Source organism: Echeneis naucrates, chromosome 3, assembly GCF_900963305.1.
Source record: "Echeneis naucrates chromosome 3, fEcheNa1.1, whole genome shotgun sequence".
NCBI lineage: Eukaryota > Metazoa > Chordata > Actinopteri > Carangiformes > Echeneidae > Echeneis > Echeneis naucrates.
Window position 1 is genome coordinate 4,141,107 of NC_042513.1, and position 25,056 is coordinate 4,166,162.

The window sequence follows — 25,056 nt, forward strand, 5'->3', positions numbered from 1 at the left end:
TGTAAAATAAATTATATTACCTTTACAGCTGTTTGGCCAGATCTTTACCCCTATTTCCTGTTTTAATACTAAGATAAGCCAACTGGCTAACTACTTGATGAAGGTAACAGATTGTTGAACTTTTTTCACCTAAATTCTGAAGATGAAAAATATCTTACATGCTTTGCATTGCATGATAGAAGAGGGATTACAACATTAATCTGCTTTGGCAGGACCAGCTATTTGCCACTTTAAAAATGAAAGCTGAATATTTTCATGCACTTTTATTTAAAGGTGAAGTGGCAGGTCATAAAATCCACAAAAGATCAAACAACACTGGCAGGCACATTTGCAAAGAAGATCCATAAGTCTGGTGCCATCTAAACAGTACTCCCATACAAGACCAGAGTCTCTCAGTTCTCTGGAGACACGATCCAAAATGGCACAAACAAAAGCCATCAACTGCAAAATATTGCACTTTAGGAACTACATTGGAATGTGCTCATATTTTTTACCTTTCTTAATATAAATGACAGAACTTTAAGAATAAATAACAACAGTCCTAAAATTTCTAGTGCTTTGAATACAAAATTCAGAATTTCTCAGTCTACATTATCTATTGGACCTGAGAGATTATAGTTCAACATTACAGTGTAGATAAATACACACTTTTTCTACTATGGCATTAAATGAAAAGTGCCATATTCATCATCCAAAGTACCAGAACCAGAGTGTATCATGATTTAAAGCATCTAATTTAAATACATATATCCTATAACATTACATAATTGGTCCCTAACAGAAATTATTGTTTTTTTCTTACTGCAACAATGTGCTGACTTTTTAATTCAAACATGATCATACGTTAATGCTGTTAACCATGACAAAGGCCACATTATCCATAAATCCTCCCAGAACATCTCTGACCCTCCAGAGTCAGGGTCATGGATTCAAGTGAGTGCAAGTGCGATGATATGATGAATCATCAGAGGCAAAGAACGACTGTAGTCTGTGTTAATCTTTAGTGGGGTTCTTTGGTTGTGCTGTTACAGTCAATCCAAAGATCTTCATCCGCCTGGTGAAAAGTCCTTCTCTCCTTACGTGTCATCTCTTCTGTTGTAGTAGTCACTGAAGAATGTGAAAACACTGATACCCAGACACATGATCACAAACAGTGTTAGGGCGACCCAGAGAAGCTGTCTAGTGAATGAAATCCTGGGACAAAATCGCCCAAACAGAGCCAGGACCTCCTCCAACCTCCTGTGAAGACAAAGACCCCAGACAATATCCATCAGAAGTTTAAATTGCTGTGCTTGCTTTTCACTGTATTGATTGATATTTGTGTGTTCTCAGTTAGCTGAGCCAAGCAGACACATTTTTGCAGCTTCATATTAGAGGCTATGTATCAGATGGTCTCCTGGCTGGGTGCAGTCATTTCCTGAAGCTTGAGTAATATGTGCACATATTGCCTATAAAACCACAGTGTGTTGTTCACACAGTTTTTGTCTGGCTTTAACCAATGAGATGCGCCCTTGGAGAGCTCCAGAGGTACTGCGAGGCAAATCACCTTTATTAACTTTGGACAAAGAAAGACAAGATGTGAAATCAGCATTGAAGTGTTGCTAATTAAAACATGTTCATTTTACCTGCTTGTCTTCATGTTCCTTCCACTCTCCTCATCCTTATTTCTTAATTCCAGCAATTTCTCAGCAGCGCTTTCCTCGTCATTCTTCTCCTCCTCGAGTGTTTTGCTTTGCCTCAGTCCCTCTTGGTAGCTGCAATTCAGATGCTCACATTTACTGCATTGAACTGAAATGATGTTTTGCAATCTACTGTACCACTGCTGTTGTATTATTTCTTTACTGTAAATGTCTGAAGATCGATATAAAAGGTATTGAATAAGATCTGCCTGTGTGGAAGCAGCATGTGTTTGTGTGTCGTCACCAAGCTGGAGAGAAGGCCTCACCCTTTATCGTATGCCTCATTTTCGATCTTTGCCTTGAGTTCGGCTCTGATCTCAGCCCTGATCGCCTCTAAGTTTACTGTCGGCTTGGCTGGCACACTTTCCTGCTCCAACACAGTCTTTCCACTGCATTGTTTCAGATAGGAAAGAACAGTCAGGACAGCATCACAGCAGGCACATCACAACACTGTGCTCTTGTTCTGTAATGTACGTTACAGACGCTATTGCGAGCATGATGAGTAAAAAAGAGTAAAAAATGAAGCTTTTACTTCGCATATTTGTTATTGCTATTCTCGTCTCCTCAAAGACCACTGAACTCAGACACTTGAGAGCTTTTCCTTAGCCTCACTTTATAACCAGGATATGATTGCAGCCTAGTGCCTGGAATTTGTCAAACTGTTGCACTAATGTTTAGATTACAGCCCAGGATAAAGTATCCATCAACCGCAGCTGGGTTTGATTATTTTTTATGCTTTCAGGGTTATTTTCACCTCTCTGGGATTTTCTCTGCACTGCAAAACACATCCTGAAGGTCACACAAACAAGCTAAAGGTCCCACTGAAGTTAAAAATACTTTTGATAAGAACGAATAGAAATTCTGCTTTTCTTGGTCTATTGTTTCAAGGACTGTGGAGTGACCCTGGAAAACAACCCATGGTATGTGTACATATAATGCATGCAGTATGTATGTGTGTGTGTGTGTGTGTGTGTGTGTGTGTGTGTTTGCAAGGCACCGCATGAACAGAACGTACCATTCTGCGGCTGGTTGTGCTGTGTCTGTGGAGGAGCCAACTTTCACATCATTTGCTTCACACTAAAATGAGAATATAAAAATAACACATATTAAGTGAAAGTGAAAGGACTAATACCAGAAATTCTATATTGCAAATGAACGCCCTGCATTTTAAACCTCAGGTATTCTCACACCTATCATGCAGTGAGAGTGCGTGGGTGTGAGCGAGGGCGTCATTTCCGTAAGTTCTTGATATGTCATTTCCCATAATTTCCTGACAGGACAGGAAACCTACCAGGACAGGAAGAGCAGTGCCAGATGTGGGTCCCATGGTGGGGCTTGAGGTCGTGGTGGCGACCGGGCTGGCTGTGCTGGGCGCTTGACCTGGTATGTTCAGGAGGTTAAACTTAGGCACCACTGCTACACTCACCCTGCGTCTGGGCAGAGCCTAAAGGAGGGCCATGTAAACGGACGCAGAACAGGCAGCAGCATTAGTGGTAAGAACACAGGATGAAAATACTGGGGATGAATTTACAGTTCTGAAGGGACCATTTGTGCTTTTACACATTACATAGGAAAACCTCTGCGTTCACCTTTCCGAGGGTGAGAGACATTGATCTTGAGGGCCGAGGAACGCCATCATCTTTATAAAGGCAAACAAAGAAACAATATGAGTACAGCATTATCCTCAAGCTACTTTCTGCTCACCAGCAGAGGGAAAATGTAATATTAGGTTTTCATAGCCAAGTCTTACCTCCAGTGTCTACGGACCCTCCATAACAGCGATTTGAGTTCTGGTTTGCTAGCTTCTTGAACTCCATCAGTTCAGCATGGTCTTTCTCATACGTTCTCTTTAGATTCTCTACATATTGCATCATGACCTCAGTAGCCTTGTTCATACGTTTCTCCTGTTGCATAAAGCACAAAGTGAGAAAATACATACCTGTATCTAAGCAAACATCCAAGTTCAGGTAAACCATACAGAGCAGTGTTTATAAAGAAATAGCACTCAGCACTCAGTTGGATGCCTCCACAACTCAAACAATTTTCAGATGATGCCTCTGTTTATCGGAAGTCACATAAAATATTGACACGGTGTAAAATTCTATCACGGTTGCTGTCTGAACTTTTTGTGATCTCGGCCTTTACATTTGACTTTTTGCCATCAAAGTCTAATCAGATGGTCCTTGAGTCCAAGTTACAATTTCCTCCAAATCTGAAAAAGTTCCACTGAAGTGATACTGAGATATGGACGTAGAGACAGAGTAAAAGGCAACCTGAAAAAGGCTCCAGCTACTAGTTTGGTTGGGCAGATGTATAAAGAAATGACTGCGGTTTATAAATAGCTAAAGACCTCTGTACTACAAAAATAGTTAGCAAACAACACCAAACTGCTCTTTTGGTGCTTTGGTCAGTTTAAGGTTAGGCTACCTATCAGATAAAAATCACTTTTAAAGTGCAGCCAAGAAGGTGCTCCAGTGTTCCCAAGACATTTGGAAGAACGCAGTTTCATTCAAAAAGTAAACTTCATGATCATTCATTCATCTTCTACCACTTATCTGTTTCCAGGTTATGGGAGGTGCTGGAGCCAACCCAGCTCACATTGAGTGAAGATGGGGTCACCCTGGACAGGTCACCAGTCCATCACAGGGCCAACACACAGAGACAGACAGAGACCAACAACCACTCACATTCACACTCAGACCTACAGACAGTTTATAGTCACCAGTTAACCCAAACATGATGTCTTTGGACGGTGGGAGGAAACCCACGCAGGCAGAACATGGAGACTCCACACAGAAAGGCACCAGGGCCAGGAACAGAACCTCAACGCCTTCTTGTTGCCGGGCAACAGCACTAACCACTTTGCCACCCTACTGCCCCCGAAAACTGGTGTTTCAATTATATTTTAATCAAATAGTTAATTGTTGTATTTATACTTTTACTTTGGAGAAGAATCTTAATGCCTGAATACTTCCTCCACTTCCTCCACCAGCCGGAGCACTCGGAGGAAACCCACACAGGCACGGGGAGAAGATGCCCCAGGCCAGGAACTGAACCCAAGACCTTCTTATTGTGGGGCAACACAGCGAACCATGCTGCCTGTTAAACTTCACGTTCATGGGCAAAATCCATCTACCACTATACTTTCCTATATTGTCTCCGTTTACATTGTCATCTCCACGTTCTTATAACTGCACCTGTCGAACGGCACCAACTATCTCCGCTCGGCTGGAGAGCCGTGTGGCCAGGCGGTGCAGCACTGCTACCGTCTCAATGAGGCACTGGTAGGCCTCACGCTGCTCCAGGTTCTGCCACTGTGGTGCCACCATCTGCAAGAAACATAAAAACAACATCATGTTATAGGTCCTCCAGGAAAACTTTGTGTACATTAATGGCTGTTTTGTACTCAAGGTTTGGACACTTTCTCAGGCTGAATAAATGTTTACAGTGGGACACTTGCAGGAAACATTGAATAGTTGAAAAAACATTAAAGTCCCAGGAGGGACTCATCTTTTCAAATGTGTTAATGTAACATCAGCTGTTAATGGACTAACCTTTAGTGCTCCTTTGAACTCTTCTAGTTCTTTCTCTGTGTCTTCCTCAGTCAGGTTCCTCTCCCTCTCCGCCTGTTTGAGCCGAGTCTCCAGTGTGTAATTGTCATTCCGAAATGCCAGTGACAGCTGGACAAATGCGTTCTGCGAGAGGGAAGTTGCTGCAATAATACTCTCAGGATGGTGTAGCAAACAACACAATAAACTGATGAGCTGCAAGTGGCCACAACGCGCCAACACAGTGGAGTCAATCAGAGGGACAGCACAGCTCATTAACACGCTAAATGAAGGTAAGTGTGGCTGTTCATTGTGAGGCTATAATGTATTTTTATTCATCAATGTGAGTCGGAGAATTGAGCCGCCCTGCGATGAGCCTGGGGAATTCTGACATTTGACCTCCTGGTGCTTTGCTGGATTGATCAAAGCCAGTTTACAGAGTTTTCCAACATATATGTGCTGCAGCTGAGAGGAAATATATGACCCCTGACTGTCCTGATCCAAACGGATCCCAGAGGGAGCAGAGAGAGCCTGACAGCGTCACTAATGTTTGTATTTTCTCCACAGGAAATCACTCCTAAATCTCTTTGGTCTGATCAGGAACAGAAAAACACTTTCCTGTTGACAGAGTACCACAGACTCCAGCCAGCCACTTTTTTATAACAGTAAAAGGAATTGCTTTGGTAACAAAACACTTTATTATAAACAGAGGGCTGCACGTGGCCTGTGTTCAACAAAGACTGGAATAATAAATCCGCCTCCACTGTACGTGCAAATGTTTGAACAGAGTTTTCTGCTTAAAGTGAATGGAGTATTGTTGGCAGACAATTTATGTAATATTTTATGACTCATATACACATTGAGGGCAGGGATGAGAAAATTAAAATATTTCATATCATTTATTTGTATTTATTTCATGGAAATCACTCAAAAACCTACAAATCAGGTCAGATACTCACCTCAACCTCCTTCTCAGTCAGCGGGGGCGCACTGGAATGACATCAGCGATCAACTCTTCGTGAGGTCATTTCCATACATGCATACATTTAAGCACATTGCAACTGGCATACAACAAAGGGTATTTGTTGGCTTGTTACACACCAGCCTGGCAGACCCCGATGAAGTTTCAGCTTTCTCAGCATTACATCTGAAATGTTTGGCATTGCGTCAGACTTGTCCTTTGTCTCAACACTGCTGGCTGAGTTTGGAGAGGAGTGTGAACCTGCAGACATGCGACAAAAGAGTAAATAAGTTGTTGAGTCAAATCTCTGTAATTAATTATTTTAGTTTGTTATTCGTAATTTTCACACCGTCATTTTTCAAACATGAGATGCATTCGTTGGTTTTGTATCTTTTGTCAAGCCACAACTAGGATCAAGTCTTAGAAAAGTCCCAGTCTAAAGTCTACAGCTTTGTCTCTGAAAACATGCAAATACAAGTTTTCTCATTTCAACAAAGGGTTTGGTCCGAATGTTTTAACAACCATGCCATCTACTGATGAAAACTGAAAACAGCATTTCTTTCTCTCTTCCTGTAGCCATGGTCAATGGGTGGTACAGAGGGAAAAAAACAACAACACACAAGAACTGACAATCATCATTTTCTGACTGCAGCAAATATTTTTCCTGAGATTCAGGAAGTACACACCCTCAGCTTCTTTGCAAAATGTACTGTTGAGAGTACATTCTGTCTTACATGAACAAGAGGGCAAACAAGGAGTGTTACCTTTTTCCTGTTCAGCAGCTTCACTCAAGTCTGGTAACTTGAATCCCACTATGCTTTGGTTACGGATCAGCTTGTTTTCCTGTACACACAAACACACAAGAACAAGGCTTTTATATTTTATGTTTTAAATATTATACCAAAGTGACGTGAGGCTATAAACAGTAAAAGATGACGTTAACATGTCATCTGCTGAACCGATGCTTTACCTCTCTGAGTTTAGACAGTTTCTGTACACACCCTGGGTGACTGGGAAAGTCTTTGTACCCTGAGGACTTCAAGACTGTATCTCTGGGCTTATCTGAGAAGGTGTCCTCCACTGCAGGGGGGAAACTTGGAGCTCCATTTCTAGAATTAAGGCTGCCTACAGCATCCCAGGAAACAGCTCTCATTAGTGGAGGAAAGGCCCCAATTGTCTTGATCTCTGCTGTACAGGGGGCCTGCTGAGTTGGGGGTCGGGGGACAGGCTTAGCAACTCCTGTGGCTGGGGCCTGGTTGGGATTTTGGCCTGAACCATCTCCCCCCTCTGCTTTATTGACCGCTGGAAGACTCTTAGGCACAGCAGGATCACAGTTGTCCTTCTGAAGAGCAAAACGGGGTGTGAGAGTTCCAGAGGACACTTTCCTTCTCTCAGTGGGCTTCCAGTCCGCCACCAGTCTTCCCTGAGGTCAGCAACATGATGACAATTATTAATAGGTAACGCTCCATATGTGGGAACCCGGGATATTATAATTACATTTCCAACTGTTAGACGTCACCTAAAGTAACCCTGGGTATTGTGAAAACACACTTGAACAGACAGTCTAAAAGATTGTTTTTTTTTTTTTTACCAGGAAAGAATCTGTGATTTTAATACCTGGCAAACATCTATGAGTAGCATGGGCTTTCCAAAGTAAATATAGTGTTCACAGCAAGCAGATGAGATTTTTGTTTTACGTTAAACTCAACTCTTCTACATGCACAACTTTTTTATAGGTGTGCATAAAACAATTCATATGTTTTAGTCAAGAAGTGAAGGTCAGTGCGTGTGTATGTTAATCTCACCTCGTGGTCCTGGGTCTTTATTTCAGGGTGTTCTCGCACTGAGGGTACCTCCAGATGCTACAAAAAAACAAAAAGAACAGGGTTTTTTTTGTATTAATACATATAACTTCAGCAATCAGCATAACCAGCAATCCTGGTTGATACATTAGATTAAAATCAATGGTTTAAAAACAGAATCAAAAGGAAAATAAATGGAGCTCAGTTTTCAATGGGATAAATGAACATCTGTATTACACCACACAGAATCTCATGATGCTGATTATTAGTTATTTCTTCACCTGACCAATGGACTGTGAGCTGTCATGAGTCAAGTCTGCAGGTCCTGAAGCTTAAAGAGGACAAAAAAAAAAGTCCAGTTGGCAAATTGTGAAAAATTATGAGGCACCAAATTTATGAATGAGAAGTACATGAGAATTAGCATCACACCTGTTTGCGGGGCCACAGTGAGTGAGCTGCTTCTAGAGGAACATGGTGAAGATGATGGTGTTGGAGTTGGAGATGGACCTGTGGAAAAAAACTGATTCATAAATTAAACGCATCCTTCATTTAGTTCAGTGAAACGTTCAGTAAACTAACAAACTAGATTGCGTCAAATTTCAGGGTCAGCAGTGAGTGAATGTGTGTGTTTGTACTGCATGCAGTACCTGTGGGAGAGTCAGCGAGGCTGCTGGTGGAGCGGCGGCCACGGCGCATCAGGAAGCGGTCACTGACCTTCTTGGCCTGATCGAGGAGCTCCAGGTTTTTCTGTCGATCCTCCTCGGAGAGCTGCAGCTCTGGCAGCTGATCTTTCACCAGGTCGATCACGTTACCTGTGCTGTCTGAGAAAGACAACAGACAAATACACATGGTTGGTCCCCACAAACCCACGACACAAACATACTTGTTTTGATTCTCCTTTTTTTTTTCACGTCAGAATCTGGTTTTTGAAAACATTAATGTTAAAGAGGAAATATTTTAAGTAATTTGATTGGGATTGCTCAGTTTAAAGGAACAATTTGCAGATGGATATGAGCCAATAGATATGGTGATGAGGGCTGACCAAGGCAAGAATGTTTTTATCTCCTCTCTTCAGGAAGTGGATGCATCTAATGAAATATCAAGAGAAGTCAAAGCATCTGAGGCATGTGACACAGCAACATATTAATACCTCAGCACATTGTCTACTCTTCGTCTAAATGCTGTTAAGCTTTTTGTTAAAGTATTGTACAGACTACGAGAGTATACTTGTGTTTTTAATTAAGTCAAAGCAGTTTTGAAATAAGCATTCTTCATTTGTGTTGATAGCGATAAAAACAAAACAAAACAAATCAGCCCACTTCAGGAAGAAACTCTTGGTGACTTCGGTTTGGCACTTGACCTAAATGAATGTTGCTGATGATATCATCAAGATAGTTCTCATAGTATTGTGTTTATCTTTAGGCCATTTACCCACCGACTGTGGTGATGGGTCCTCCTGAGGAGTTTCTGAGCAGCCGAGCTCTGGGACTGTGTGGCCTGAGAAAGGAAACCGTAATGACTCCATCTCATTGTCCCTGTTTATAGCTAAAGCACAAGAAAGTTTCAGTGTTTGAGATGGTGGATGATTGCCTGGCTTGTTCCAGAGGGCGTCCATCGTGTTGGATGATAGTGGCCTGCTGTGGATAGATGATGGTCGGGGCAGTCATGACGGCAGCTTGGGTCTCACCTGGTGTGGACTGTGCAAAAACAGGGATTTCAACACAAACCTTCAGCTTTCATAACAGGTCTGGGTATTATCATTATTAAGTTTATTTGTATCAGAGACAATGTGCATAATAGCATTAGTCTCAAGATGAGAAAAGATGCTTTATACCGGATTTCCACTTTTCATCCATAGTCCCTGGGAAGGTACATAAAGACAATAAAAAGGTAAGAAGTGTCAAAATACAAAACAATCACATATACACGTGCATATACACACCCACCAACACATCACACACACGACAGTATAAAGTATATTACATAACAGAGGGAAATAAAAAAAAAAAATCCAGATATTAAAACTATTGCTTAGTTGACAAGTCTGATTCTTTAAAATACGCTATTTGACTTCATCAATTTCACAATGCAGGAATGAAATTGAATGATTTTTCACATGAATATTTTTAGGAAAAAATTTGAGCAGATTGTATTGCTGTGTCATATAAATTTGCCCTTCAGAGTCTTGGATAATGTAAAAGTTTGCTCTTTGCCCTGTTGGTAATCCAGGCACAACTAGAGGCGCTCTCACCACAATTGTGCACACACGAAACATTTGTATCCATGCGTGGGATAACAGTTGTCCTTTAATAATTGTTCAACAGACATTACAGTACTGAGACATGGGTTACTGTTACTATGGTAGATGGGTGAAGAAATATTTTTTAATGCCTTCTAATGAAGAAAGCGGGCTTGTGGTTTGTTCAGACAAAAATCTACAGAGGTTTTTTTTAGTATCAAGTTCTGAGGATCAGATATTCCTTAAATTTTTGATCTGGATCCCTTCAGTGGCCAAGTGAATGCAGTTATAAAGGAAAATGTCCCTCGCTTGACTCCAGCTCGGGACCTTTGTTGCTCCCAGTCTCTGTCTCTCCATGTATGGTATAGTATAGTCCAGAACGATATTCACAAATACTAAAATAAAAAAACCCAAAACAAAGAAGCAAAAAAAAAAAGCTAACAAAACAAAACTAGATACCTTGTAGGATCAGTCTGAAATACTCAAATATAAAGCAGAAAAGAACAAATTATTAAAGTCAGGAACTTGTGGAATGACAAATCAAATTGTCCAGCATACAGTTCTATTATTAGCTATTAAAAGGTAAGTACGCAAGTAAACAGAGACCAAGATAACGCACTAATTCCTCTCAGGGCTGTTTGCACTAGAATCCTAATAGTAAGAGATCATCCAGATGTGACAGTGCAGACCAGCTGTTGAGACGCAGCGATTGAGCTGCAATAAAGGTAGATGTTTTTCAAGTGTTAGCATATGCTCCAGAGATTAGATTTTACAGTTCCATTACACGCCACAAAGAAGTCCTATCTAGTCCGCGTATTTATGAGGGAGTCCAGTGTTCTCCGACTGTTTAGCACTTTGTTGTCTGCAGAATGTTTAGAAAATAAGATACTGTATTTAATCCATTCAAGGGAACTAAAGGAAATGTAACTTTTACATCTATTGTAAGATGAAGGGTTTTTAGTGCTCGGAGGAACATATGCAAAATTACATTTTGCCGATGTGAAGGCTTGCATATGTTATTGTCTTTCAGGTAGTTTAATTTTAAACTTTATTTAAACTTCTGCCTAGCAAGTAAAGGAGTAAATACAACGGGGGAAAACTTTGAGTACAATTCAGTTACCTTAAACTTTACATTTGACCTCATTTACTGATTGTCTTATTTATACAGAAAGATCGCAATTTCACTTGCAAAACACAAACCGCATATTTGTTTTAAATAGATTTTAAAGAGAAAATGTATTCAGCAGACTAAATTAAGGACTTGTCTGCCTAATGAACTCCAACAAGTGCAGCGAGTGTGACTATGAACACACGCTTCTTTTTGGATAGTGAATTCAGCTCAACTACGGCTAATTTACAACAAAAACAAAATAAAGGGACTCCAAGTCCCAATGAATTAACAGCATTGAGATGAATTTGTCAACTTTATGTGGAAAAAACACTAAAATATTAAAAAGCTAAGAAATTAAAACCCAAGTCAAAATATTTGGAATTCGTAGCATGAGTAACACAAGGAGTGTATATAACTGAGTGAAAACAAATGTGTCATGTGTCATTTATGAATCTAATGTTTTATGTACAGTCGTAGGTTTTTCTGATAAAGTGAGAGAAAGTCAGAGTCAGTGTTGGGGTGGGGTACACACTGGACAGGTCGCCAACACACAGAGACAAACCACCACTCACATTCAGACAATTTAGAGTCACCAAATAACCAAAGCATGATGTCTTTGGACAGTGGGAGGAAACCCACACAGAAAGGCCCCAGGCCCGGGAACTGAACCTGTGACATTCTTTTTGTGGGGCAACAGCGCGAACCACTATGCCTCCGTGCTGCCTGTTAAACTTCCTGTTTGTGCATAAATTCCATCTGTCACTATACTTTATACTTTTTTATGTACTTACTGTACTTGGAGAACTGGAGGAGCTCTCCAGCTCCTCGGGGGAGTCCTCCTCTTCCTCAGGCAGTGTGGGCATGGCGGGGGGAAGTGAAGGACGAGAGCGGGTGTGGGGGAAAATAAAAGGTCTCTCAGCAGCACAGGTGTCGTCACACGGCTCTTGGGAGTGAGGGTCACTTTGTTTGGAAGGAGATGCCTGCAGTAAATGTTTCTCTTCTTCCCAGAGCTGCAGGAAAACATGCACATGAAGCAAAATACACACAGTAGAGAATGTTGTTGTTGTGTATGTTGTGCACAGTAGAGAAATATGCAAAAGATGAGCAAATATTGGAAAAACAAAAAATCTGCTTTTGAAAATTAAGGCCTACCACATGATTGGTAGTATTCAGATGAAAACCTCTTTTGGCTAGGGACAGCTAAAAAAGGAAGCAACTGAACAAAAGAATCCCACAATAACAAAAATCTTCATTCTCTGCTTCCTTACAATTTGCAAATTTTGCCACCGGGCTGCTTGTAATTAAATAGAAACCTAACTTCTGTCTTCAAACTGTTGCTGAATTTGTATCAGTCAAGTCTTTAGCTTTTTAATATTCACATTTAGAAAAACTTCCCAAGTTTCACAAGAAAAGTGGCACAGCCATGAACAGAAGTTGCTATAATTTGCATCAAGCCTAACACATCTCCCCAAAATTTGCAGTAGGAGCAAAAAGTGCAATACTAAAGACAAAAAACATCATGGCCCATTTAATCAATGATGCTATCAATAAGATCTGATTAGTGACAGCTGTGTTGTGGCAAAGGTCGCATTTGTGACAACTGAGGTCCACAGAAGTTATTCCTGGAAAATCTCCTGGCTGGTTTCACACCATTCCACCAATCCACACCGAGACACATAATCTTGTTGCAAGATTTGAATTAAGTATTTATTAGATTCTGTCTACCTAAGTGCAGCAATACACAAACTCACTTGTGCAAATGCAAATAAATACCACTCAGGATGAGGCTTTAAAACTTGAGTTGCATGTTATTTCTCTACACACTGCTCTTCTGTCCAAACTGATCAAAGTGACTGTGATGTAGACAAACTGCTACTTTCAGGCTAGCTGAGGCAATGAGTGCCTGAGTGACAAAGTAAAACACACAGTCCTGTGAGTCCATTGTGAGTAGTAGTGAGGAGATATTTTCGCTCCAGACAAAAAATGTTTTCCTCTCAAAGCTAATCCAGGGCATGAATTTTACATCTTAATTTCACATAATTTCAATCTTCAATTTGCTGCATGTACAACTGATGTGCAGCTAATATTGTATATTTTTACTATTACTCAGTTATTATGAACTACTGTTTTCTTAATTGCAGATTATCTAATTGACGACTTTTTGTTTCGTTAAAATAAGTTTTTGCTTAAAAATTACGACAAAATAATTCACAGACTGTTCGATAAATTTGAGTTTTACTTTTTTGTCAAAAGACAAACAAATTAGAAACGTTTGTTTCAGCTCACAATCATTTCAATTAGATGTTTTCCATCAACAAACAGCTAATCTTCTAAACTGTAGCACGTATGCAGCTGAAACATTCTTGGACTGCACTGCAACTCTAAATGTGGAGCAGCTTTAGCTGTTTGTAGCAGCACAGTGCACTCAGTCTCTCAACCTGTGGCTAATACATTAGATGCTAATGTAACCCCCGCCTCACACCACCCATCAGCAACCCGCTCTCCTCATTTGTTTGCTCTCACTAAAAATAGACAGATTTACATACACAGGTGTGGTCTGTGCCTGCATCGCCACTGCTCGTCATCACATCCAACAGGCTGAATAAGGCCAGAGGAAGGTGTAATAAATTACTGGTGGTTTCAGCGGTGTGGCATGCACTGTGCACAGATGCTTGAATTCAGGGCCAGAATATGCAATGCTGCAGCGCTGCTCAGTGTCATCACAAAGATGACAAGATCTTGGGAACATATAGGGACAGAAAGACAGTGAGTCACTGGGGAGGAAATAGCTTGTTTAACTGTCTTAGGGGGGCTGCGAGGATATTTCCTGACTACTGTCATGCAGGAGTACATTCACTTCTTTTTCTTAGCTTGCAGCAGCAGTACCTTCTGTAGCTGTAGTCCTTTCAACAGCAGTTTAATACAGAGCTGTTGAGTTTTAAAAGTTAACCTTGCTGTTAAGGACGGTATGCACACATGTTCTGCTGACATCTACTCATTTCATCTGATTATTGCAGTCTATGTCTTCAGTCTGCATTTATCAGTGGTAATGTAAGAGAACAGCATTGAGATTCTCCTCCATATATGAATATGAGAATGACTCGCCCTTAATATTTGTAATGATTACCTAATTGCCCCTGAAGTCCAGGACAGTTTTGGTAACAAGCACATTTTCCATCATGGGTCCAAATGCATGTGTCTAAGCACTTGTTCTATTCTTTCCTCCATCAATATTCTACTTCTTTCCACAACTGGAACTGTTGTTTTATTTCATAAAAATGTCCCGTATAAGGCTCACCTTCAGTTCAGCCATTTTAAAGTCTTTTGTTGACAGATTTGCGCTTCAAGTGAGGAATACTGAATACTGTCACATCCTGAAAACATCTCCGCCTGAACAAAGATGCGAACCTGCACTGTGTGAGGCTCGACCGTGCAGAGTGTTTCCCCAGCAGACCATGAGACTGAGATAAATATTGGAGAGTAATTGAATCACTTGGATCGTTTCCTGTGGGGGTAATCAGGACAGAAAATACAAGCCTGAACACAACACAGAAAGTCTGTGCATCACAACTCCACTAGGACATGCAAACCTTTGTCCATCAGAACCATCAGTCATCAGTCACTTATACTACTCATTGCAGCCTCTTCCCTCAGGGGGAGGCAGAGGGACTAGCACCCTCCTCCCCTCCTCTGTTACATAAGCCTGTTCCCTCTTGCCAGATTTGTTTAAAATTTGGTTGTGTGAAGCGTTGAGTAAGAAGACCAGGAGAGGAAGTGGTTGCCACAGAGCTGCAGTTGTGATAACATGGCAGAGAAAGCGATATAGAGAAAGAAGTGGATGTGGAGGCAGGTGAGGGAAAATTTAATTCCACAGACTTTACAAAATCTCTAATCCCTCATTAAGAAGAGGTCAACATAGTAGAGTTCACCTCCAGACTAACACTAGAATATACAAACAGCTACAAGTTAGACCGACAACAGTATTAAAAAAAAAAAAAAAAAAGAAGTCCACACGCACAACCTCCTGCACAGATTGCTGATAAAGCTGAAAGTGCATCTCCTGGAGCTGCTTGTGTCCACCTAAAGCCATAAAAGACGCTCAGCGCTTTAAGTAGCCCACAATCTCAACCTGTCCATACAAAGCATGCACATTACCTGAGTTCACCGCTCCAGTGCTGCAGAGAAACACACACTCTCGATGATCCCTCCAACTAAAACTGACTTCCCACAAGCTGTCACTCTCAACCTTTTCCTCAGAAAACTCCTCTATCCTCGGGGCTTCTCCTTCCTTCTCACGTCCCCTCTCTTCCCTGTTTTTTTCAGCAGCAGCCTCTCTTTCACTCCTGGGAGCTTTGACCATTTAAGGAGAAGGGTTCTGTACGCCTCTTTGGGCTGCTGTGGAGTGTGTGTGTGTGTGCGTTCCCCACTGATCATCCCTCAACCAAAACCTGAATAAAGGAAGAAAAGTATGTTGTTCTTTTCTGCAGGGCTTGTTTTGATTCCTGTAATCATAGTGTGGGAACATTAGGGGACTATTTTGTTTTGTTGTATGTGAGGATATGTTTGTGTGGGAGATTGATAGATGGATTGCATTTGTCCGATGTGTGATTACTCTGCAGCTTAAGAGGAATCCACACATCCACTTCTGTGCTCTTGGAGATCATTATTGTTTGGTGAGCTGCACTGTCAAACAATGCACCACTGGGGCTGCTTTTCAGAGGGTTCATCGAGTTGGGCTTTAAATGTTGCAATCATCCTGAATGTTGTGGGGGAAAAAAGGAACACAGCAGTCACATTGATTGGACGACCACACTTTGCATTGAATTAAAATGAGATGATCAAAAATCAGATCCTCTTGTTATCGAATTTGATTGGAGTGAAAATCTTCTTGTAACCAAGTGGGGCAATGAGATTTTGTTGTGCCAGTGGAGGAGGAAGTATTCAGGCATTAAGATTCTTCTCCACCGTCCAAAGACATCATGTTTGGGTTAACTGGTGACTATAAACTGTCTGTAGGTCTGAGTGTGAGTGTGAGTGTTTGTTGGTCTCTGTCTGTCTCTGTGTGTTGGCCCTGTGATGGACTGCTGACCTGTCCGGGGTGTACACTGCCCTCACCCAGAGTGAGCTGGGATTGGCTCCAGCACCCCCTGTGACCCAGAAGAGGTAGGAGATGAATGACTGAATGAATGAAAACTCAGATTTGGGGTCAGGACCCCCAGGAGGTCACAAGGTAAATATGAGCGGTCCTGGGAGGACTACTTAATGAGCTATTTTAGAAATCCGTTTTATTTTATATTTGTCACATTTTTCCCTCATTTTAAAATAATTGACCTGAAGTGCCAATGATACTGAAAGGATTAAAAAGGGATTCCTTTTTACTGAGATGTATTGATATTTTATTTATCTAAAAAGTGAGGCATAATCAAAGGTTAATTGAAAGGAATTACCTAATTAGGTTGGGAACCACAGGGTTAATTACGATATAGCTGTGATGTAAGTGTCATTATAAGAAAAAATGAAAATGGTACAAGGACAAGTGAAGTACAAGGGAAGTTATTAACAAGGATAGTTAAGTACAATATTAAGTTATTTTCAACAAGTGCAATTAATAATAATAATCTGTTGGATTGGACTTTATGATGCAATCTTGAAAGAAAGATCAATACTCTGCCCTATGCTATAACAACATTTCCACCAAGGCAGTTAAAAAGTGATGCACTCGCGACACACTGAACAGGTAGCTTACCTTCTACTGACATGAACAAAGTCTGATTTTACAGTAAAAAAGCAGGAGAAAGTCTTACCTTGCTGCAGCTGCCTGGTCCTGGGCCAACTGCTGGGACCAGAGCACAGACAGACGGTGAAAATGGTTGATTTGCATTTAACAGGAACCATGTGCAATGCAAATCTCAAGAGACAGATAAAAAAAGAAAAGCTTAAGTGAGGGAGGAAGGGAGGGAGAGAGAGAGAGAGAGAGAAAGAAAACTAGAGAGGGACACACTGAGGAGGTGGGTTTTCTGTCCTGTGAAGCTCACACTGACACGGTGATATTCAGTTGATTGGTGGAACTACTGTAACTATTGTTTCAGGAAGTGATCCGTCATTCCCCCACCCTTCCACCCCCCTCCTTAACTAGGGGCAACAATAACCTGGCAACCATTTTGAGCACATGAGGTGCTTAATCTGCTGGTTAAAAGGTACTCATCCTGCATAAAGGCTATTGTGCCATCTGCTTTGGGTACCCTCTGGGAAAGGTTTGTCAAGATTATGCCACCACCAACTTGTAGCCATTTATGTTGAGCACCATAAAAGCAAGACAGCAACATTAAACAAATCACACAAATAAACTAACAATACCTGCTTGTTGTGTATAATAAAATACAGATTAAACAAAACACGCATGCTCATTTTGGACTCTTGAAGGAATAAATTAGACTTTTAGAAAAACATAGGAAGGAACAAATCTTTGAGGGAAACTGTAATAAAATTACTTAAAGCAGACAGTCTATGAGATGAAGGCTGTGAAGACCTACCATAGATGTTTCATCAACTTCCACACATTCATCTCTATATTCACCTCAAATACCATCAGAAGCTTTTTTTCTTCTTTTTGTTGGAACCTCACCGCACATTAATTGGCGTTATCAAGCCAGAGATTTTGGTATGTTTTTAAATTTATAGATTGTACATTGAAGAGCACACCATTTTAAGCCACCAGAAACAAAGAATTAGAGACTCTCTGCTTCTCTAAATTATTTACATTCACTCTCCACCGGCTTTATTCATCACAAGCTGAATGTGTCTGGCAGCAGTGATTCAACCACTGTGTAATGCCACAGTGCTATGCCTACAGCTGACTTAATAAACATTCATGTTTTATTTGTATGTGCTTGATAAAGAGGGATTTGACAGTACTTTGAAACCCTTAATGGATTCAGAGTGCTTTACTGTACACAGTATTTTAAAAGTTCAATACTTAATATTGTTACAAAAGCCAATTGCTTCCTGGATAATTTTTTTTGTTTTGAGTGACAAGTTATCACATGCAGGCACAAAATGGCGGTGCACATACCAACTTATATGACCTGGATGACTGGGATAAAAGTTTTAATGATGATCTCACTGCAGCTTTTTGTGTTGCAGATGTAACTTCATTTGGTAAGCAAAAACTAGCCCACGTCAACATGGCACGATATAATCTAAACAAGCAAACATGAAGATGCCAACTATTTGTTTAATGAAAGTATAATTTCTCCCTCTGAGGCCACCCACTACTTCTCAGCAAACTCAACATGTTCTTAAGTCGCATCTCCTCATCAAAAATAAACAATTAAATATAAAAACGTGGTCCTCTAAGCCATCAAAAGACTCTTCCTTGGGGAAGGGGAATGTGGAAATATTTGCCATGACCTTTCAGGGTTGGAAAATTTTATTGCAACATGATTAGCATTGGAAAATATGTGAAGAAATGTCAATTTTATTGTTGCACAAACAGCAACTTTGCAGGGGCATAAATAGTTTAAGATGTCTTTCTTTTTTGTAGCTGAAGGTAAAAAAAAAAAAAAAAAAAATTAAATTCATCGCTTTCTTATTCTAATTTATAGTGTACATATGAAACTACAGCCAGAGGCTAATTATCTTAGCTGAACTCAGCATACAGGTGAAATGGTTGGAAAAATCCAAAATCCAACAACCGGACAGCATTGTTCAGACATTTGTGTGATTTTTGACTGGAATATACGGAATAAACACACAGTCTTAATCAGTTTTATATTTATTGGCCATTTATGACAATGGTATTCTTATAGACTAAACTTTCTGTAAACACTGATAATAAATTGAAAATAATAAATCAACCTTTTCTAATTCTGTTGAAGAAAGTTTGCTCTTTCAATCGCTGGTCTTTTGTTAAGTGCTGTAATGGAAGTAAAAGAAATGGAGAACTACAGCAGGGGGAAAAAACTCATACTATAAAAAGCAGTTGGACCCTCCCTGTGTTTACATAAAAAAAAAAAAAAAAAATATTGAACTCCCCTCCCGACTGCCCCTTGTTTCCCCTCATGCTGCCCTTTGATAGATAGCATACACTCCAAAGGAGCTTATTCTCTCTTCCTCCGTACTGTACCAGCTGTTGTGTACAACATAAATTTTTGTAGTCTATTTTCAGACATGCTCAGAGATCACATTTGAAAAGGAAAGCACTGTGGCTCTTGTTGTGTAATGTAGCCATCATCATACCATTCATGGTCGGCAGCAGAGGCTCACTGACTTCTGGGATTCCAGGAGATGGAGAGGGATTCTCCAGTCTGTCTCCATTTTCAGGCTCCATGTTGGACTCAGCTGTAAAGCATGCAGCAACTGGTTCTGGATCAACCTGCACACTGGAACCTGGAGACTTTGGAAAAGTACAGACAGATTTTTTGTGATTTCTAATCACAAAAAATATTCAACTTACAAGTTATATCTCAGGAGAAAATACAAACACGTACTTCTCTTCAGTATTGTCAGTGAAACAAACAGTGGTATTTAATCTAGAGCACAGGGCAACAACAACAACAAGGCACAAAAAACAAGAGGTATTATCAGTGGTATTATAAACCTGGAGCTGTACTGTTACTGTATTTAATTCAGATCTGGAGAACCTACAGGGAATGCTTTAACTGTTGTAATCAAGGTCATCAAGCATGAATTAAATTACGTTTTTGTCGTCCTGATGTGAAGAAAAGACAGGTCTGTAACAAACCTGATGTGGAGATTTTTCTGTGATCCTGACCTCCAGGGCATTCAGCTGCTTGTCAGTTTCAGTTGCTCGGCCCAGAGCCTTCTCCACCCTCTGAGTGATGCTCTCCATCCTCATTCTCACCTGGCTCACCCTCTGTTCGCTTTCTCTCACCAGCTCTGCGGTTTCCAGGGCAGTATTGACCATTGTCTCCATTCTTCTGAGGGCCGCCATTAGTCCGTCTGTGGTAACCTGAAGCTGGGTTTGCTCCGGCTCTGTTCCACTTGTAATCTCTGTGAGAACTGCTGCATCCCTCTGATCCTTCACCAGCTGCTGCAAAGTTCTGTCTGTTTTTTCTCCTTCAGTGTTGGTTCCTTGGTCTACATGAAGAGCTGTGCTGCTGTTTTTTTGCTCAGTGAAACTCTGCTGTGCAGATGTTAGTGAGGCTTGCAGGTGGCGGACTTGCTCCCTCATATCAGTGATCGTCTGCTCTGCTTGCTGGAGCTTTGCTTGTGTCTCAGAGTGGATCTCCTTCAACTGGCTGTCTTTTGTGTGGGCCTTAGCCCCCTCTACATTGAGGGCTTTCCCAGAGTTGACCACAGCCACCTTGTTGCCCTCCTGTGTCTGAATCTGGCTCCCAGCCTGGCTTAGCTTCTGCTCCTTTGCTCTCCACCGCTCCTCCACCTTCTCCCCTTTCTCCTCCCACATACACTTGTGCAGCTCCAGTTCCTGCAGTCTGAAACCACCAGCTTTATAAACATCTCCTTTGCACACTGTTATGTCTGTTGTTACCAAGGGGTACTAAAACTGCACTTATGCCTAATAGTCTCACACACAGAAGATAGTAACTCCTATGGGTTGCGAAATAGAGATGTCCATAAAAACACTGTCAAAACCAGACACCCATTTTATGACTTGAAGGAAGCCTCTGAGCACAGAGAGTAACATCAACCAAGTTCAGTCTGTTACCATAACAGGAGAAAGAGAGGTAAAAAAAACTGACATACACATTGACAAGCTGCTGCTTGATGCTTGCCTGTTGTCGCTGGTGGTGAGGAAAAGGTCTTTCTCGTGTTTCTACAGGAGCAGAGTCCTGTGTGTGAGGGATTACACAAAAATAAAAGACAGACTTGCACATACACTCTCACTGAATGTAAAAATGATCATTATTTTTAGAGTGTCTGCTCTCCTCACCCTCTCTGGGTACTTATTGTGCAGAAGATTAGCTATTTCAGCACTCTTGATCCTGTGAATGATACTCTGAATATCATCACAATGTGTGTGGATGGACGGGAGGCTGATGTCATCCAGGGCTCTGTGATGCTGCTGCGGATAAAAATGGAAGAACTGTGGCTTAGTAAACGTAAAAAAAATTGGATAAATGAGACAACACCTTGTAAACAGCAAACATTTCCCACTTGCTGCATGTCCTGAATCTCACTCTGCAGAGAGCGGTGGTTTGGAGGATTTCGACTGTAAAGACTCTGAGGACCGATGAAGTGTCGGTCAAACCTGTGGAATAAATTCAATGGGACATTATGAAAAAGCCATTGCCATCTGAAAATGGCATATATGTCAACTTCTTGACAAGTGCTGTTTATTAAAATTACCTCTGAAGAACTAGGTGTGAATGTTCCTGTAACCTCATCAGCTCTGTGTGCAGACCCTGAAATGCCACAAAACAGTGAACAAAATGTAAACGCATGTAATAAAAAACATATTTATATAAAATGCTTTGATTTATGATAAATATCCGGAAATGATAAAATTTTGTAATGTTTTAATTTGTGTTGTCATATTATTTCCTTTGGTTTGTGTCACCAACCTCAATCATGTTGTGATTCTCCACTTGAGAGTTCTTCATTTTATCCATGAGAATGTCTTTCTACAGAGGAACATCTCAAAGTCAGATTGAAAGACAAAAAGTAAACAGTTACTAGATTTTCTTCATGACTGTAACAGACTAACCTTCATGATTTCTCTGTCTCTCAGTGTCAGCATAACCAGAGTTTCTTCAAGTTCAGCCTGTGAACATTTTTGATATGTAATGTTCAGTTCAACAAACAGACCCAGGAGTTTTACTGATCGGTCCTTACCCTCAACTCAGTGTTGACCTTCCTCAGTTTGCTGACATTTTCTTCAGAACACATCCTTTCAGAAGTAAGCTTTTCACTCTTCACGGACAAAAGGAAAATTTAGAGATGTGAAAGGAACATCAACTTGGCTTTTCTAAAGGAAAGTAGAAAACTTTACACTTTAGCTACCTTGTCTTCAAGCCTCTTGATGTGAAGCTTCAGGCATTCAACCTCATTGATCTGAAATGCAATGAAATGAAATGAAGTTCTGAACAATAATATTTACTTGAAAACAGTCACCATAAAAAAAAGTTCAACTTAGAAGGTATAACTTAAGATGATTGAGATGATTTAGTGTGTAATGTACCAGTTTGGTGCAGCTTGTCTGGTAGCGACTGGCTCTGTCCTGGGCCTCTTTAAATGCCTGACGCGTCTCCTCCAGTTCCTCTGTCAAGGTCCTCACTCTTACTGCTGACCGCTGAGCACTGGACATACCACAAAAACATCAACATTGTTCTATATTGTTCTCATTGTATTTCGCTCTGATTACTCTGCAGATATTTTGCCTTATGGATCTAGCGTGAAAGTGAAAGGATCTAAAGTGAAATTTAAGTGAATGATATTTAAGTCCCGACTGTGTACAGAGAACCAATTTTTGCAATAAATTGAGAAATAGATGGATCTGATGGATCAGGTAGCACAAGGCTGGGAGCCTTACTATGACCGTATTGACTTTTATTATTGACATTCATTTTTATGAATGTCTTTTAAATATTGCGTAACAGTCACAGAGAAGATGTGACAGACACAAAATGTCTACAAAGACATGAAAACAAAGTGACTCAAGTTGACTCCAAAGACTTGACCACCAAGAGACACAAACAAACACTTTCAGTCAGGAGCTCCAATACAGGATGGGTCAATAGCAAGATTTAGGTTTTCTACCTCCAAACTTTAGAGACAGAGTTGTTGAAAACGGCTTATGACTGCAAATCCTTTGCAGCAAGTTAATTTGTTAACATTTCCTGATAAATCTAACTTATATGTTATTAAATGTATATCCTATGGGATCCATGATTTTTGTTTTTCCAGCTCCTTCTCCATCATCCATTCATCTTCTACCACTTATCAATTTCTGGGTTGTGGGGGTGCTGGAGCCAATCCCAGCTTACATTGGGGGAGGGCGGGGTGCAGCTTATCCAGGTCACAAATCCATCACAGGACCAACACACAAAGACTGACAGAGACCAACAACCACTCACATTCACACTCAGACCTACAGATCATTTAGGGTCACCAATTAATCCAAACATGGTGGGAGGAAACTGGAGTACATGGAGGAAACCCACACAAAAACAGGGAGAACATATAAACTCTGTATGGAAGGAAAACCTGGCCAGCTTAGCTCGCAGCTCTGTGATCTCCAGAGTGAGCTGTAGGTTAACGTCTTCACACTGAGCCACTGTCCTCAGCAGGCTGCTGTTCTGATCACTCAGCTTACAGTGTGCATGCTTCAGTTCAGCCACGGTGCCTAACAGGTCTTTTCCATCACTGAAGCCAAACAAACAGCGGTTAAGTACAATGATACACTGATTGTGGGAGGTAAACAAATGATGTGATTAAAGGAGTGACATAAACCAGGAACATTGGTGGCTTTCTGAAGGGGCTGCTTTGCTTTGAGAGCACGAGAAATCCAGCCCTGAGAAGAAATCACCTTTAGTCAGCTGCTTTTAATCTGTTTTAGACATTACTGAGAATTCTGAACAAAATACTGACAACCAACCATTTACGGGCACTTTAGGAGAGTCGGACCAAGATTCATGACCGTCATCCACATCAGTGCTGAAACACAAGACATGAATTGAGTTTTTTTTTTTTTTTTTTTCCGATTCTGGGGAAACTAACAAAATAAAGAATTAAATGAAAAAAACTTCCATGATTGAGTCGGCATGATGTTCACCTCAAGAGGGATACAAATGCATCAATAAAACTAACAAACAAACAAACTAATAAGAACTATTGAAAACTAATAATAAGGGATACATATGAAGTGAATAGCAGTATGGCGAATTTTGACATCTTTATTTTATCAAGAAATTAGTTTACAGTAAGGTTAAAATTAATCTTATTTGTACATTGTGCAGCAGAAACCTTTTTAATCTTTACATAGTTCTTCTTATTGCATTTATGATCTATTTGTTTTGTTTTCCTTATTGTTTGTTATAAATGCCATACTTATAATGAGGCAAATAAAAACACAGCAAATCAAGAAATCAAGAAAAATGATGATCTTGAGTTTAAGCTCACCTGTCATGGCTGCACTCGGCGATCCACTCTCTCATGGTGGTGTGGAAAGTCTCTCTGCTCACATGGGGATCCAGACAGTCCGGATCAAGCAGCTGTAGCAGGCCTGCCAGTTTGTCCTGCTCCAGACTCTGAGCTGTCATGGTCTGTAGGTACTGCACAATGGTGGAGGCCAGCACCTCTCCTGAAAATGACAGAGAAGCAAGAATAATTAATCAAGCTTTTGTGTGATCTATTTTGCTGGGCAGAATTTAAAAGTGTTTACCTGAGTTAGTGGCGTTGCATGCATTATACATGAAGTCAAGGAGGTCATATTCAGAGAATCCACTTGTGTCTTTTTTGTCCTCAGGCACATCTCTTGTCCCAGAACCGAGTGACTCCCACACTTATCATTAGGAGATGAACAGAAGTTAATTTACAAACAAGAAGAATATTTGCAGAATATGATTTGGTTTTTGCTTTGATAAAAGAGTGAAGTAACACCAACACGAACCATCGTCGCTGTCCGACATTGTGCTTGTTTCCCCCAAGTCCCCAGAGTCACATTCCTACATGACCTGGTATTTCAACAATCATCAAACAGATCTTTACCCCAGTCTCCACAATTAGAGTACAGAT

General features: G+C 40.7%; 1 protein-coding gene across 5 annotated transcripts; it reads right to left on the reverse strand.

The window, feature by feature from the left end:
* Positions 1 to 248: 248 nt before the first annotated feature.
* On the reverse strand, positions 249 to 24,985 carry mrvi1 (murine retrovirus integration site 1 homolog). 5 transcript variants are annotated; one of them, XM_029498063.1, is made up of 37 exons: positions 24,932 to 24,985; positions 24,704 to 24,823; positions 24,442 to 24,622; positions 23,527 to 23,976; positions 22,502 to 22,619; positions 22,324 to 22,374; positions 22,156 to 22,233; positions 22,028 to 22,084; positions 21,885 to 21,944; positions 21,670 to 21,725; positions 21,478 to 21,571; positions 21,254 to 21,385; positions 21,067 to 21,152; positions 20,084 to 20,795; positions 19,579 to 19,735; positions 17,145 to 17,176; positions 12,132 to 12,350; positions 9,825 to 9,851; positions 9,581 to 9,687; positions 9,426 to 9,487; positions 8,638 to 8,811; positions 8,420 to 8,497; positions 8,272 to 8,321; positions 7,994 to 8,050; positions 7,159 to 7,611; positions 6,953 to 7,031; positions 6,329 to 6,449; positions 6,187 to 6,217; positions 5,234 to 5,374; positions 4,877 to 5,008; positions 3,430 to 3,583; positions 3,269 to 3,318; positions 2,971 to 3,123; positions 2,695 to 2,756; positions 1,946 to 2,068; positions 1,626 to 1,754; positions 249 to 1,239 (listed from the first exon to the last, which is right to left on the reverse strand). In XM_029498063.1, the coding sequence occupies exons 7-37, from the start codon at positions 22,207 to 22,209 to the stop codon at positions 1,077 to 1,079; spliced, it is 4,005 nt and encodes a 1,334-aa protein (XP_029353923.1). In that variant the 5' UTR covers positions 22,210 to 22,233; positions 22,324 to 22,374; positions 22,502 to 22,619; positions 23,527 to 23,976; positions 24,442 to 24,622; positions 24,704 to 24,823; positions 24,932 to 24,985; the 3' UTR covers positions 249 to 1,076. The 5 variants fall into 5 exon arrangements, with proteins under 5 accessions (XP_029353923.1, XP_029353921.1, XP_029353920.1 ...); XM_029498061.1 differs by lacking the exons at positions 23,527 to 23,976; positions 24,442 to 24,622; positions 24,704 to 24,823; positions 24,932 to 24,985 and having other exon boundaries at positions 21,254 to 21,382; positions 22,502 to 22,682; XM_029498060.1 differs by lacking the exons at positions 23,527 to 23,976; positions 24,442 to 24,622; positions 24,704 to 24,823; positions 24,932 to 24,985 and having other exon boundaries at positions 17,145 to 17,173; positions 22,502 to 22,682.
* Between the last annotated feature and the right edge of the window lie 71 nt (positions 24,986 to 25,056).

Coding starts and splice junctions, on each gene's coding strand:
- mrvi1 (XM_029498059.1), bottom strand. CDS start 22,627: ATGTCCAGTGCTCAGCGGTCAGCAGTAAGAGTGAGGACCTTGACAGAG. Junction 20,796..21,066: donor AAGCAGCAGCTTGTCAATGT/GTATGTCAGTTT, acceptor TGGTGGTTTCAG/ACTGCAGGAACTGGAGCTGC. Junction 1,755..1,945: donor AATGAGGCATACGATAAAGG/GTGAGGCCTTCT, acceptor TCTGAATTGCAG/CTACCAAGAGGGACTGAGGC.